The 13,865-nt window shown below is 43.7% G+C and overlaps 1 protein-coding gene across 1 annotated transcript in view; it reads right to left on the bottom strand.

Annotated features, from left to right (window-relative positions):
- AHCTF1 (AT-hook containing transcription factor 1) overlaps positions 1-13,865 on the bottom strand; it is a 2,707,103-nt gene that overhangs the window by 1,799,550 nt on the left and 893,688 nt on the right. The window contains exon 10 of the mRNA XM_044058692.1: positions 12,171-12,303. Coding sequence (XP_043914627.1) covers positions 12,171-12,303 — 133 coding nt within the window. The remainder of the gene's footprint in view (positions 1-12,170; positions 12,304-13,865) is intronic.

Here is a 13,865-nt window from a genome sequence, read left to right as displayed (position 1 = left end):
CCAGGAGCATAGCTGTTTTCCATGATAAGAACTTTAGATCTGCAGTAGCAGCTGGTTCAAATGGAGGCAGGGTGAGCTTTTCCAACACATAACTGAGGTCCCATGCATGAATTGGTGATGATCAGGGAGGCCTTAAATGTTTGGCCCCTCTAAGGTACTGCTTTAGTAAAGGATGAGGAAAGATTGGCGGCTCTGTATTGTAATGAGCCGAGATGGCAGAGGCATGGATTTTTATTGATGAAAAAGATAGGCCTTTGTCAAGCATCTCAGTCAAGTATTGTAAAATCTGAGGAATATTTGGCTCTGCTGTATCAGTTCCTTGTGCTTGGTTCCAAGCACAGAATCTCATCTCTTCCATTTATCAGCATAAGATTTTCTAGTACTAGGCCTTCTGGCTTCCAAAATGACATCCATCACAACTTTACTGAGAGGTGGTGTTTGAATAACTACATGATCAGCCATGGTGTCAGGTTCACTGTTTGGAGTTGATTGTGCAGGATCTGATTGTTTTGCTGAGGCAGTAAGTGAGGTATTTGAGGTAAGTACCAAGCTAGGAATTGAGACATGTTCCTTAGGATTGGGTACCAATATTGCCGGGGCCAGTCCAGGGCAATTAGTATCATCTTTGGTTTCTCGTCTGACTTTTAGTAGGACCTTGGGAAGAAGAGGCAGAGGAGGAAAGGCGTAGACTGACATGTTTTTCCAACTGAAGGATAGGGCATCCACTTTCCATGCTTGTCTGTGATAAGTCCTTTTGCAGAATTTTTTCAGTTGATAATTTCGAGGAGAGGCAAATAGGTTTATGTCCGAGCTCCCCCATTTCTTTGTAATCATGCTGAAGACTTGTGGATCTAGTTTCCACTCGTGAGGGTCCATAAGGTTTCGGCTTAAATCGTCTGCCACAGTATTTTGCTTTCCTGGCAGGAATTGAGCTTGAAAATGTACTTAAGTCAAGGCTGTCCCCCACAGTGCCATGGCTAGTCTGCAAAGGGGGTATGAGTGCATGCCCACCTGCTTGTTTATATACCACATAACCGTGGTGTTGTCCGTCTTTATCAGTAGCTGTCCTGGATGAAGTAAGTCATTGAAGGCTGTCAGGGCATTTTGAACAGCTAGCATCTCTTTTTGGTTGATATGCAGATGCATTTGTTTTGGGGTCCATATGCCCTGAATACATCTTCCCGCCAGGTGCCCCCCATGTATAATCCGATGCATCTGTTAAGGTTTGGCTGGCAGGGGGTAGAGTGAAAGCCCGTCCCATGTTTTGGTGACATGTCCTTGCCCACCATAGAACCTCCTGTTGTAGACAGGGAATGAGAGGAATCATTGTTTCCAGACTGACAATGCTGACTCCATAAACTTTTTAGGTACCAATGCAGTTTGCTCATATGCAGTCTTGCATATGGAATCAGTAGGATGCAGGATACCATGAACCCCAAAGTCCGCAGAGTTTGTCTTGCGCATAACTGGGTTTTTGTTGCCATCAGTTTGAAGTAAGTAGTCAGTTGCCTTTGTTTGTCTGGCATAAGGAAAGCCATCTGGGCAGTTGTATTCAAGCTTGCATCCAGGAATGTTATCTTTTGAGAGGGTACCAGTTGTGATTTCTTTTCGTTTATTGTGTACCCTAGGCATGTTAGAAGCCTTTTCACAGATGTCAGGTGCTGAAGAAGAATATCCTTGTTCTCTGCTTGAATGAGACAGTCGTCCAAGTATGGATATATTTGTATACTTCTTTGTCTGCAAAATGCAATTACTGGTGCCAGGCAATTTGTAAAGACCCTAGGCGCAGTAGAAAAGCCAAAGGGCAGTGCAGAGAATTGGGAATGCAAAAAGCCAGCTTTAAAACGGAGGTAACTTCTGCACAACTCCCTTATTGGGATATGCAGGTATGCCTCTTGTAGGTTTAATGTCACCAGCCAAGCGTTCTTGCCCAGCATGGGCAGAAAGCTGCTGCAAAGTTGGCATTTTGAATTTTGGAATGTCCAGGTATGTGTTCAAAATTGATAAATCCAGTAGTGGGCACCAGGGCTCGTCTTTTCTGGGTACCAAGAACAGTCTTGAATAAAAACCTTGTCCTTTTTCCTGTTCTGGTACTGGCTGAATAGCCCCCATATCCACGAGGGACGTAAATTGTTTCTGTGCCTCTGCCCATTGATGTTTTGGCAGATCTGGCCAACCGTTCGCAACTGGCAGAGTATGGAAGTGGAATCTGTATCCCTGAGATACTATGTTTAGCACCAACTTGTCCTGGGTTAACTGCCAATTTTGAGCAAAAAGTGCTAATTTTTCCCCTAAGGGTGCTGCCAAAAGGTAAGTGCTTGGTGATGGCAGAGGGAAGTCATTGGAACTGTTTACTGTAGGTTTGCGCTTTATTTTCTCCAGATTTGGAGGTAGTAGCACCCCATTGCTTTGACCTGTAAGAATCCTGTGACTGGTATCTAGAACCTTTAGGGTGCCTGGATTTGCCCCGTTGAGCTCTGTCGGACACAGGAAAGGACCAATTTTTTGTAGCCCGGTGTCTACTGAATCTTGGTGGCTGCACTTGTAAGAAGTCTTTTACAGTTTGCATAGACTTGGCTTAGTCTTCCATTTTCTTTAAAACCTCTTCTGCCTTAATATCAAACAGAGTATCATGCTGTAAAGGTGCATCCAGCAATTTAGCTTTAACACTATCAGGCAAATTTTGCTCTTCAAGTCAGCCATGCCTCCTAATCACAGATCCAGTAATTGCGGCCCTGCAGGAGGCTTCCAAGGAATGAAAACCACATTGCAAAGTATGCTTTCCAACTTGTTCTGCTGCATGCAATAATTCCTGCAATTCTTTATTTTCTGCACATTCAGAAATCAACATAATTTTCTGATTCAGTAATCCCATAACATGTTGTTGATACTTGAGCATATGAAACTGGCAGTTTAAGGCCCTAATTGCCAAGGTTGCAGATGTATAAACCTTCTTTCCCCATCTATCCAGTGCCTTTGAATCTCTGTCAGAGGGGGTAGGATTTTTTGCTGTTGAGGCCTTAACACCTTTTGGACCCTGTGAAATAGTTTCAGGGTCAGCAGCAGGGTTTCAAAATAAAAATTTGTGAGAGTCAGGAACCCTGTAATATCTGTCTGGCTTGCTGGGAGCCGGAGGTAAGGAGTCTGGAGTCAAGCTTGACTCCCAAAAAAAAACATCATCCACAATGTCTAAAACAGGAGGTATGGCTAAAGGCCTATGCTGAGGGAGAAAGAAATCCCGGAGACTCTTGATTCTGAGAAATCTGGTCTCTCCCAGTGAAAATGATCCCTCAAAGTATGCAAGGTTACTCCAAAGGAATAAACTTCAGGAGGTGATGCAGATGGGCTAGATTCCTCTGCATCAGAATCCTCATAGGGTGGTATAGATAAATTCTTGATCAGAAGAAAGAGAAACCTGAGCTGAAGATTCATAATCCGTGTCTTGCCTAGGCCTCTTATCAGGAGGGGGTTGGGAACCCCTGATCAAGGTAATTAGGTCTTCAGCCATTTTGATCATCTGTTTTTTGGACATAGAGGCCTGTGCACATTGTTCATGCGTCAGTTTTATAGCTTTAGAAGTTGCTTTTGTCTTTGATTTTGAAGCTGGCGTCGGTTTTATATAAAAATGTTGTGGCCTGAATACACCCTCAGAAGCCGTTGCCTGCTCAGCGGCTCTGGACCCATCCGAGGGAGAGACATCCGTGGGTACAACCCTTTGAGAATCTCGCAGCATGCTGGACTCCACATGGATCTTGGTAGGGGCCTGCGACTCGAAAGTAGCGGATATCAGGGGCTGCGAAAGTGCCTCACTGAGTACCGGCGAACCAGCGACTGGCTTAGGAGAAGCTTTGTTGGTTTTGGACCTCGATGGTCTGTCTGTCCTTTTCTTTTCGTTTTTTGTGTACTCCGGTAGTCGGATTGCTATCAGACGACATTTCTGGATAGTTAAATCGGTTTCCAAAATATTTTGAGGCAAAGATATACCAATGCTTAATAGTGCATTGGTTAAATCTAGCACAAAACCAACAGCTAGGCATGTTATAATCAGGGCCTAGGCAAGGAATACAGTATAAATGAAAATAATTATGAGGTATTTGCTTCCCACAAGTAATACAATTATTAATTTTTTCTGACATCGGTATGGAGCAAGAAAAAAAAGTTTCCCCAACGTGGTACTTAGCTTTAGTGAAGACTTCGGTTCTAAAACTCTATTTCAAAAATTTCAGGAGTCGGCCGACCGGCACTTGCGAACTGCTTCTGCTTCGGGAACCGCACGACAAGAAAAGACTAAAGAAAATGGCTTTGGCTGCTTGTTTTATACCCCTGATGACCTAACGTCGTGGAAGAGGAGACAGCAACTGACGGAGGACCCAACACTTTGGAATTCAGACCAACTGAGGGCAACCTGCCAGCAGATTACCCAAATGTAATGACTGCAACAAGTGAAACATGAACATCACGGTCACATTGTGGAAATAAGAGAGATCACTCAGAGGGAGAAGAATTAAACTTGCGAGAAAAAACTGCAACTGTCCCTTCATCTTCTTGTCCAGATTCAAAATCTTGAATTACTTCAGGAAAAGAGATTTCCCTCTCTTACCAGAAAACACCTTATAAGAAGGATCAATAATCTGAATTAAACCTTGAGCCAAGTGCAATAAACTACTTGAGGAATTTAGAGAAGTAGATACATGCTTAGCTTTCCTTTACTTTGACAGGAAAAAATTGGGGCCAACAATATTATTAACGGCAGCAGCAGCTTCCTCAAGGGTGGGCACCACATTCTGATTAACAGGAAAGCATTCCCTGTCCCCATTCCCAAGACTAACAGTGTCTCTTAACCATTGAAGGGACCCCCAACAATCACAGAGGATATGACTAACTCTTCCAGTTTATAATGGCTGTAGGTGCTACTCCTGATGGATCCAGGATAAAAGGTGAATGGTTTGAGAACAAGCTAAAGCCAGACACCCCCCACCAGTGGCCAAGGCAAACTGCTAGCCTGCTGTGCTGGGAAAAGCCGTTTGCTTAACTTTTTGTTTTTGTGGCTGGAAGAAACATCCACCTGGGACCAGTAGTTTGTTGCATGGTCAAGCCAAAAACAGGGCTTCTTTCCCAGAGAAATGTCACTTTTTCACACAAAAACACAGTAAAAAAGCACCACCTGACCAGCCCCAAAGAAGTAAAATAAACACAGTTTCTCCACAGAGAAAATGGTACTCAATTACATTAAATAACTTTTAAACAGGAAAAAAAAAAACAGCACACCTGTTTAAAAGTATTAAGTTTCATGACAGTCTAAAAACGTGTACTCCTAACTCAAAAGTAATTTCCTAAACTGGAAAATACCACAAAATAATTTTCAAATTATGGAAGGTTTTCCACAAAGGGAACTTACCTGCCCAGTAAAGGAACACCACAAGCCAACCGTCGATCCTTGAAAGCCTTTAAAGGAGCATACTCTTCAATGGCAGGAAAACCTGAAGGGCTTGGTACCCAAATCTGTCTTTTAGGCAGCATAGCTCAAGCTGACTTAACTGTTTAGGTGCATGAAAGGTGCCCTGAAGCTTTGCAAACTGACTGGCTGTTATATCCGGGCAGAGTATAAAGTACAGTTTTGTACCTACCATAAATGTAGATGTTCGAGTGTTCACCCTGCTGCAGTCATCACACTTGGGTTATCCTGCAGTCAGGCGGTCCCGCAGTCGGCCCAAATTCCAAAGTCTTGGTCCGGCGTCGGTTGCTGTCGCTTCTTCCCTGACGTCAGTGCGCCAGGGGTATATAAGAGGCATCCAACGCCATTTTTTTCAGTTTTTCTTGCCCCAGATGGCAGGTGCCCATATATATATATATACACATACATACATACATATAGCTATATAAAAATAAAACAATACCCTTAGGCACAAGCAAATAGTCCACAGAGGTAGTATAGGATAGAGAGGTAGAGATAAGTTCAGTTAGTTCAGAGGGGATGGAGGGAGGGTAACCTGGACTGCAGCAGGGTGAACACTTGAACATCTACAATTATGGTAGGTACAAAACTGCACTATGTTCATCGTGTCACCATGCTGCAGTCATCACACTTGGGTTGCATCCCAAAGCTAAGGATGGGAGGTGGAGTCAAACAGGGTTAGAAGAAGCTAGTAGGCCCTGCAAAACTGCAGTGGCAAAACCAGCTCTAGTCTTAGAGTATAGAGGTAAGTGGTAGAGTTTGGTGAAGGTGTGCACTGAACTCCAAGTTGCAGCTTCCAGAATATCCTTGGTTGGCACTCCCCTGTGAAAGGCTGCTGATGTAGCTGTAGACCTGGTGGAGTGGGACCTAATGTTAGCAGGTACCAGTTTCCCATGATGTGTGTAGCAGAAACGTATGCAATGCCCTATCCATTTAGAAATGGTCTGGTTTGAGAGAGCTTTTCCTTGTGATCCTGTAGCATAGGCTACAAACAGCTTGTCAGTTTTTCTGAAAGCCTTAGTTTTATCCAAGTAGTAACATAATTGCCTGTAAATGTCCAAAGAGTGCAGGAGTCTTTCTCCTTTGTTCTGGGGATTTGGGAAGAAGGTGGGCAAGTGAAAGGTTTGGTTTAGGGCCACACTGGATACCACCTTTGGCATAAAGGAAGGGTTAGTTCATAGAGAGACTCTGTCTTGATGAAAACTGAGGAAAGGTTCCACTGCCATTAGTGCCTGTAGCTCTGAGACTCTTCTAGCTGAGGTTATTGCTAGTAGCAGGGCAGTTTTCCATGAAAAAATTTTTAAATCAGCTGACAAAGCTGGTTCAAAGGGTGGCAGTGTAAGCTTTTCCAGAACAAAGTTGAGATCCCAAGTAGGTGTTGGAGCTCTCCTTGGCGGTCTTAAGTTCTTAGCCCCTCTGAGGTACTGTCTTAGGAGTGGATGAGAGAATAAAGGAGGATCCGTGCTGTAATGAGCTGAAATTGCTGAGGCGTGGATCTCAATAGATGAAAAGGAAAGTCCGTTGTGTAACATCTCAGTTAAATATTGGAGAATCTGAGGGATGTTTGGATCAAGGGGATTTTGGCCTTTGGCCTGGTTCCAGGCGCAAAATCTTTTCCATTTGTCTGAATAGGTTTTCCTGGTGCTGGGCCTCCTGGCCTCCAGAATGACATCCATAACAGCTTTGGATAAAGGTGTTGACTGGTTGTTTAGGTAATTTGCCATGCAGCCAGGTTTAAAGTCTTGAGTTGGCTGTGTAGAATCTGATTGTCTCGCTGGGTGAGCAGGTGAGGAATTTGTGGCAAAATCCATGGTGGGCCATGTTCCTTAAAATTGGATACCAATGCTGGCGTGGCCAGTCTGGTGCAACGAGTATCATTCGTGGCCTCTCTAATCTGACTTTCAGCAGTACCTTTGCTAGAAAAGGCAGTGGAGGGAAGGCATACACTGTTAATGTTTTCCAACTAAATGAGAGGGCGTCCACTTTCCAAGCTAGTGGATGGAAGGTCCTTGTACAAAACCTTTGAAGTTCGTGGTTGTGGGGGCTTGCAAACAGATCTATGTCTGGGCGTCCCCATTTTTGAGCTATCATTGCAAATACGTGTGGATCCATGATGTTTCTGCTTAGGTCGTCTGCCAATGTGTTTTTCTTTCCTGGCAGGAATTGTGCTTGTAATTGAACCTGGTAAGACAGTGCAGTGTTCCACAAGGTCATTGCTTGCCTGCATAGGGTGTAGGAATGTGTGCCCCCTTGCTTGTTTATGTACCACATAACTGTGGTATTGCCCGTCTTTATTATCAGTTGTCCTGGGTGTAGAAGGTCCTTGAAAGCTGTTAGGGCATTCTGTACTGCTAGCATTTCTTTTTGATTGATATGCAGATGCCTCTGATCTGTGGTCCATTTGCCCTGAATGCACTGCCCTGCCATGTGTGCTCCCCAGGCATAGTCCCGATGCATCTGTTGTCATAGTTTGCCTGGCTGTGGGTAAGGTGAAAGGCTGACCCTTGTTGAGGTGACATGCCTGTGCCCACCATAGAAACTCCTGTTGAAGGCAGGGAATGAGTGGTATCATTGTTTCCAAGCTGTGGCTGTGCTGAGTCCATACACTTTTTAGGTACCATTGTAATTTCCTCATATGCAGTTTTGCAAATGGTATTAGTAGAATGCAAGATGCCATGAATGTCAAGGCCTGCAGAACTTTTCTTGCAGGGAGTTGAGTCTTTGTTGCCATTATTTTGAAATATTGAATCAGTTGTCGTTGCTTATCTGGCGTGAGATAGCCATCTGGGCCATTGTATTCAAGCTGGCACCCAGGAATATAATGTTTTGTGAGGGCACTAGTTTTGAATTCTTTTCATTTACTGTGTACCCTAGGCAACTTAGAAGGTGTTTGACAAATGCCAGATGCTTTAAAAAATGTCCCTGCTTTCTGCTTGAATAAGGCAGTTGTCCAGGTATGGGTATATTTGAATTCCTCTTTGTCTGCAGTATGCAATTACTGGTGCCAGGCATTTTATGAAGACCCTGGGCGCAGTAGATAAGCCAAAGGGCAGTGCAGAGAATTGATAATGCGTTGAACCTGCAATGAAGCGGAGGTATCTTCTGCAATTTTGTCTGATAGGGACATGCAGGTATGCCTCCTTGAGGTCCAAAGTGACTAGCCAAGCATTCTTGCCCAGCATGGAAAGAAGCTGCTGTAGTGTTAGCATCTTGAATTTTGGTACTTGCAGATAGGTGTTCAGAACTGAAAGATCCAGAATGGGTCTCCATGCTTTGTCCTTTCTTGGGACTAGGAAGAGTCTTGAGTAAAATCCTTGTCCTTGCTCCTGTGTAGGTACCTGTTGAATGGCTCTCATGTCCATGAGAGCTGTAATTTGTTTTTGTGCCTCTGCCCATTGATTTGATGGCAGGTTTGGCATTCCTTTGATCCTTGGTGAGGTATGAAAGTGGAATCTGTATCCTTGAGAGACAATGTTTAGAACCCATTTGTCTGTTGTGATGATGTGCCAGTTGTCTGTAAAAAATGCTAGTTTTCCTCCCAAGGGAGTTGCCAGGAGAGATTTGCTTGGTAGTTTGAGGATAGAGTCATTGTGTTTGTCTTCTGCTAGCTTGGGGCCTGTCTTCTCCTCCTTTCTGGGTAGCAGTACCCCACTGGCGAGGCTTGCAAGGGCCCTGTGACTGACCTCTGCCCCTTGGGCGTCTGTATTTGCCCCTCTGTGATCTGTCAGAAGCTGCAAAGGACCAGTTTTTTGTTGACCAATTTCTGCTGAAACGAGGGGGTTGTACCTGCAAAATATCCTTGACTGTTTGCATAGACTGCCTTATCCTCCATTTTCTTTAAAATCTCTTCTGCTTTGACACCAAATAATACATCCTGTTGTAAAGGTGCATCCAATAATTTTGCTTTAACATGGTCAGGAAGGTTTTGTTCTTTTAACCAAGCATGTCTACGTATGACACAGCCAGTAACAGCTGCTCTACAGGAAGCTGCCAATGAATCAAATCCGCATTGTAAAGTATGTTTGCCCACCTGTTCAGCTGCATGCAACAGATCCTGCATTTCCTTGAATTCAGACTGTTCAGAATGTGTGCTCATTTTTTGTTTTAACTGAGACATTAGGAATTGCTGATATTTCAACATGTGAAACTGACAATTTAATGCTCTCATAGCCAGAGTTGCTGAGGTGTATATTTTCTTTCCCCATCTATCTAGGGCTCTGGAATCCCTTTCAGAGGGCACAGGATTTTTAGCCACAGAAGCTTTAGCTCCCTTAGGACCCTGGGAAATTGTTTCTGGGTCAGCTACAGGGCTTTTATAAAGGAATTTGTGAGAGTCAGGTACTCTGTAGTATCTCTGTCTGGTTTGGCTGGAGCAGGAGGTAGAGAGTCTGGATTTAAACTAGATTCCAAGTAAACATCATCCACAATATCTAAAACAGGAGGGATAGCAAGAGGACTGTGCTGGGGTAGTAAAATTAACTCTCTGAGCCTTTTCTTAGAATCTGAGTAATCCTGGCCTTCCCAGTGGAAATGTTCCCTCATGGTATGTAAAGTTTCCCCAAAGGAGTAGTCTTCAGGGGGAGATGCTGAGGGAATAGAGTCTTTAGCATCAGAGTCTTCATAAGGTGGAAAAGTGTAATCCTGTTCCTCAGAAGAATCTGAGGAGAGTGAAACCTGGTCAGAGGATGCATAATCCTCCTCTTGTCTTGGTCTTTTATCAGGAGGGGGATGGGAACCCCTGATTATGGTAATCAAATCTTCAGCCATCTTAAGCATCTGTTTCTTAGGCATGGGGCCTTGAACTGTAGACTGATGTACAGTTTTCTTAGGTTTTAAAGGAGTTTTAAGCTTAGCATAAGATTTAATGGTGAGTGTAGTCGGTCTGAAGACACCTTCTGCAACCGAAGGTGTTTCCACTGCACCAGTGTCTACTTCTGCTCCGGTGTCTAGCCTAGTCTGCAAGGCTATGGAGAGAATCATCATGGAACTCATAAACAAAGACATTGGGGACCTACAGACACTAGATCCTACCCAATTTGGCTTCAAGGGCAGATCCTGCCTTTTGAACCTGGTCGACTTCTTCGAAACGGTCACCAAGGCCATAGATGAAGGGAAGGTAGTCCATACAGCCTATCTGGATCTCGCAAAGGCATTTGAGACAATACTCCACTTGGGAATCATAGATAAGCTATCCAGCCTAAATATAAACCCCTATGTCACAAGATGGGTCACAAACTGGCTCAAAGACAGAACCCACAGAGTCAGAGTTGCTGGAGCCATGTCAGACTCGAAACCGGTCACAAGTGGCGTCCCACAAGGTTCTGTCCTGGGACCTCTCTTGTTCGGTATTTACTTTTCTGAGGTACAGGCCAACGTGGGAGGACTATGGCTCACCAAGTTCGCAGATGACTGCAAACTGGGCGCCATAATCGACTCTCCAGCTGACACAAACATCCTTCAAAAAGGTCTCGCAGAGACGGATAACTGGTGCCAGAGCCATGGTCTAAAGCTAAATGCCAAAAAGTGTAGTCATACCCATTGGCAAAAACAATGTGCCCACATATTACCACATAGGTGGTAACCCATAAGTACAGAGAAAGTAATTAGGGATCTGGGGACCCAAGTTGACAGCAATCTCTCCTTTGACAACCACATTGCCAAAGTGGTTAGAAAGACTGTCTACATAGCCCACCTCATCATGAAAGGATTCACATCTAGATCAAGAGAGGTAATCGTGCCCCTTTATTCATCCCTCATCAGGCCCATCATAGAATACAATGCCCCCTTTGGGATGTACCTTACCAGACACCTGCCGCAATTAGAAAGACCCCAAAAGTACCTCACCAGGAGGATCAAGGGACTGAAACAGATGTCATATGCTGCTCGGTTAAAAAAACTCCAGCTCTACTCAGTTGCATACCGCCTACTTCGAGGCGATCCATGCTTGACATATAAAGGTATGTCCAACCCAGAATTAATGGACATGCTCCACCTCAGTAAATCTAAATCCCTTAGAGCCACGCGCTCGAGGGACTTGAACCTCAGCACAGAAATAAATAGAACATGCTGGAGGGACAGATGCATAACCCAGAGGCTCCCTTCGTTCTGGAATAGAATTCCAATTCATGTTAGGCAGAGCACCTCACTGACTCTCTTCAAGAAGAATCTTGATGAGTGGATGGGGGATCATAGGTTTGTCCCGGGGATTACTTCCGTGTCACTATTAGACAGAGGCATAGTAAACTAAACTTTAAAAAGGGCACAGTATACTCAAATCAAGGGGTGGCGTAAGCCAAACACAATCGGGCTAGGCTTATAAATGCCCCAGGGCAGATAGCCTAGTATGAACCTATGTCAAATGCATAACATTGTGAGGAGTAATACAAAATTCTTAAGGCAGACTCCAATATCACAGTCCAAGGTCTTGATGTCATTCCTTTATACAAATCTTCAAGTAACACCGCAGGCATTACACAAGAACAAACTAGCATACATTTTTCCAACTAAGAGTGGAAAAGTGCCTTCTTTTCTCAACCTGTGCTGGAGATTTGTGACCATGTTTACACACTAATTCCCCTTAAAGTATAAACATATACTTAAATGAAAACTGAAAATTTCCACAATGGCCACATCATTCAGCAACATAAAAGTAACAATTCAAAGCAAGCAAATGTATAAACAAAAAAAAAATTCAGTGTTACTATGCATTTCTTACCTTAAAGAATCTGGCATCTGAGCATGATACCAGCGGTTTATATCAAAAACCCCCAAATATGATGAAGGTTTGCCCTGCCCATAGGGATTCACTTGCCAGCTGAAAACAGCAATACTAGTGTCTGGCGACATGGCTGAAATGAAAGACAGGCATTTTTAAACTGCAATGAAAGCAAAAGTACGTTAAAATTAAAGTAATTCCACATCACTTTTCAGGTAAAATGCTAATTTAGCTAAGATTGTGTCTCCAACAAACTAACAGCAAATTATGAAACATTTCAAAGCCTTAATCTCAAGCTTCGTAAACTGCTTTGAGTTGCCTAACTAGACACGAAGCAGCAAAGCAGAGAAAAACAAAGGGTCCAAAATACTGCCAGGACTCCACATAATATAATATTTTGCAATAAATTTCACTGCAAGATATGTAATGCTATAAAGAAATATGAACATTTTCATCAGTACAAAAAAAAAAAAAATGTCACTGCCATACTACAAAAAGGTGCTAAGAAGAGTCATCATCAACCCCCATCTTCTACATGAGATCAGGGTATTGCATCAACAGTTGCCATCTTTGATTCAATGCTACTCTCCTACCATCTTTGATGGTCATGCCTGACTGCCACACGTCTTCCCCTCAGACAATCCATCCATCTCTTTGCTGGACAACCCAGTTTCACTTGCCTTCTTCCTACCTCTCCCAAATCTTCCACAGATTGTTTTCTGCTTTCCTGCACATGTGCCTGAACCACTGTAAACTGTTCTTTGACCTTCTCTGCAATTGGTGCAACTATCGCTTCTGCTCTGATGTCTTCATTTCTTAATCTGTCCCACAGTGTGCACCATACCATCCTTCTCAGGCCTTTCATCTCCATCACCTCTGGCTTCAACTGCTCTGCCTTAATTGCTTATGTTTCTGTGCTGTACAGTAATACTGGCTAAACCACTGTTTTGTACACCTTACTTTTCAGCTTCATTGACATTGTCACACACACTACCCCTGACACTGCCAGCTGAATGCAGCCGTTCCTCCTCATTCAGACTCCCCTTCTCCTGAACCATCTCTCCAGATATTTGTAGTAGTTAATCTATTCCACTATTTTCTCTTCTACCTCAGATTTCAGCTTCTTCAGATTTCCCCCATTTGCTGCCATGGCAACTTTGTCTTCACTTTTGCATTCCGTTCCCTATCATTTGCTGAATTTCCTCCCTTAATTCACCCAGCAGCTTATTCATAGATGCTAGGACCTTATCTAAGCTTGCTGCTTTCCCAGACTTCATTTTGTTTAGAGTGGTTCTTACTTCCAGTTTGGGCTCTTCTTCTTTCATCACAGGCAGTGTCTAGGATGGAATAAATTCTGTAGGATTTGCTTAATTCAGAAGCTAAGTACACCGTCTATCCGCCTTTGAAGCAGTCAGCAGATTGTTGCTGGAATACTTTATGAAGGGTGTCTGCTGACTACAGTCTTCCCTTTGTTTTTGCCTTGCAGCTTAAGAGTCTGTCATCTGCTGAGTCACCTTCCAGAAGCTGGTGAAGTGCCACTGATGTATTGTTCTGTTACTGGACCTACTTTCTTAGCCTCCGTTAACCAATGAGTTCTCCTTCTTAGCTTGAACCACCTTTTCTGTTTAACTTTTGGCACTTCTTTTGATAACTTCATAGACTTCTACACTCCACCACCAGCTTTCCTTAGTATCA

Source organism: Protopterus annectens, chromosome 1.part2, assembly GCF_019279795.1.
Source record: "Protopterus annectens isolate FY-2018-M chromosome 1.part2, PAN1.0, whole genome shotgun sequence".
NCBI lineage: Eukaryota > Metazoa > Chordata > Ceratodontiformes > Protopteridae > Protopterus > Protopterus annectens.
Note: the sequence above shows the minus strand (reverse complement) of the source record. Positions and strands in the feature narration are given on the sequence as shown.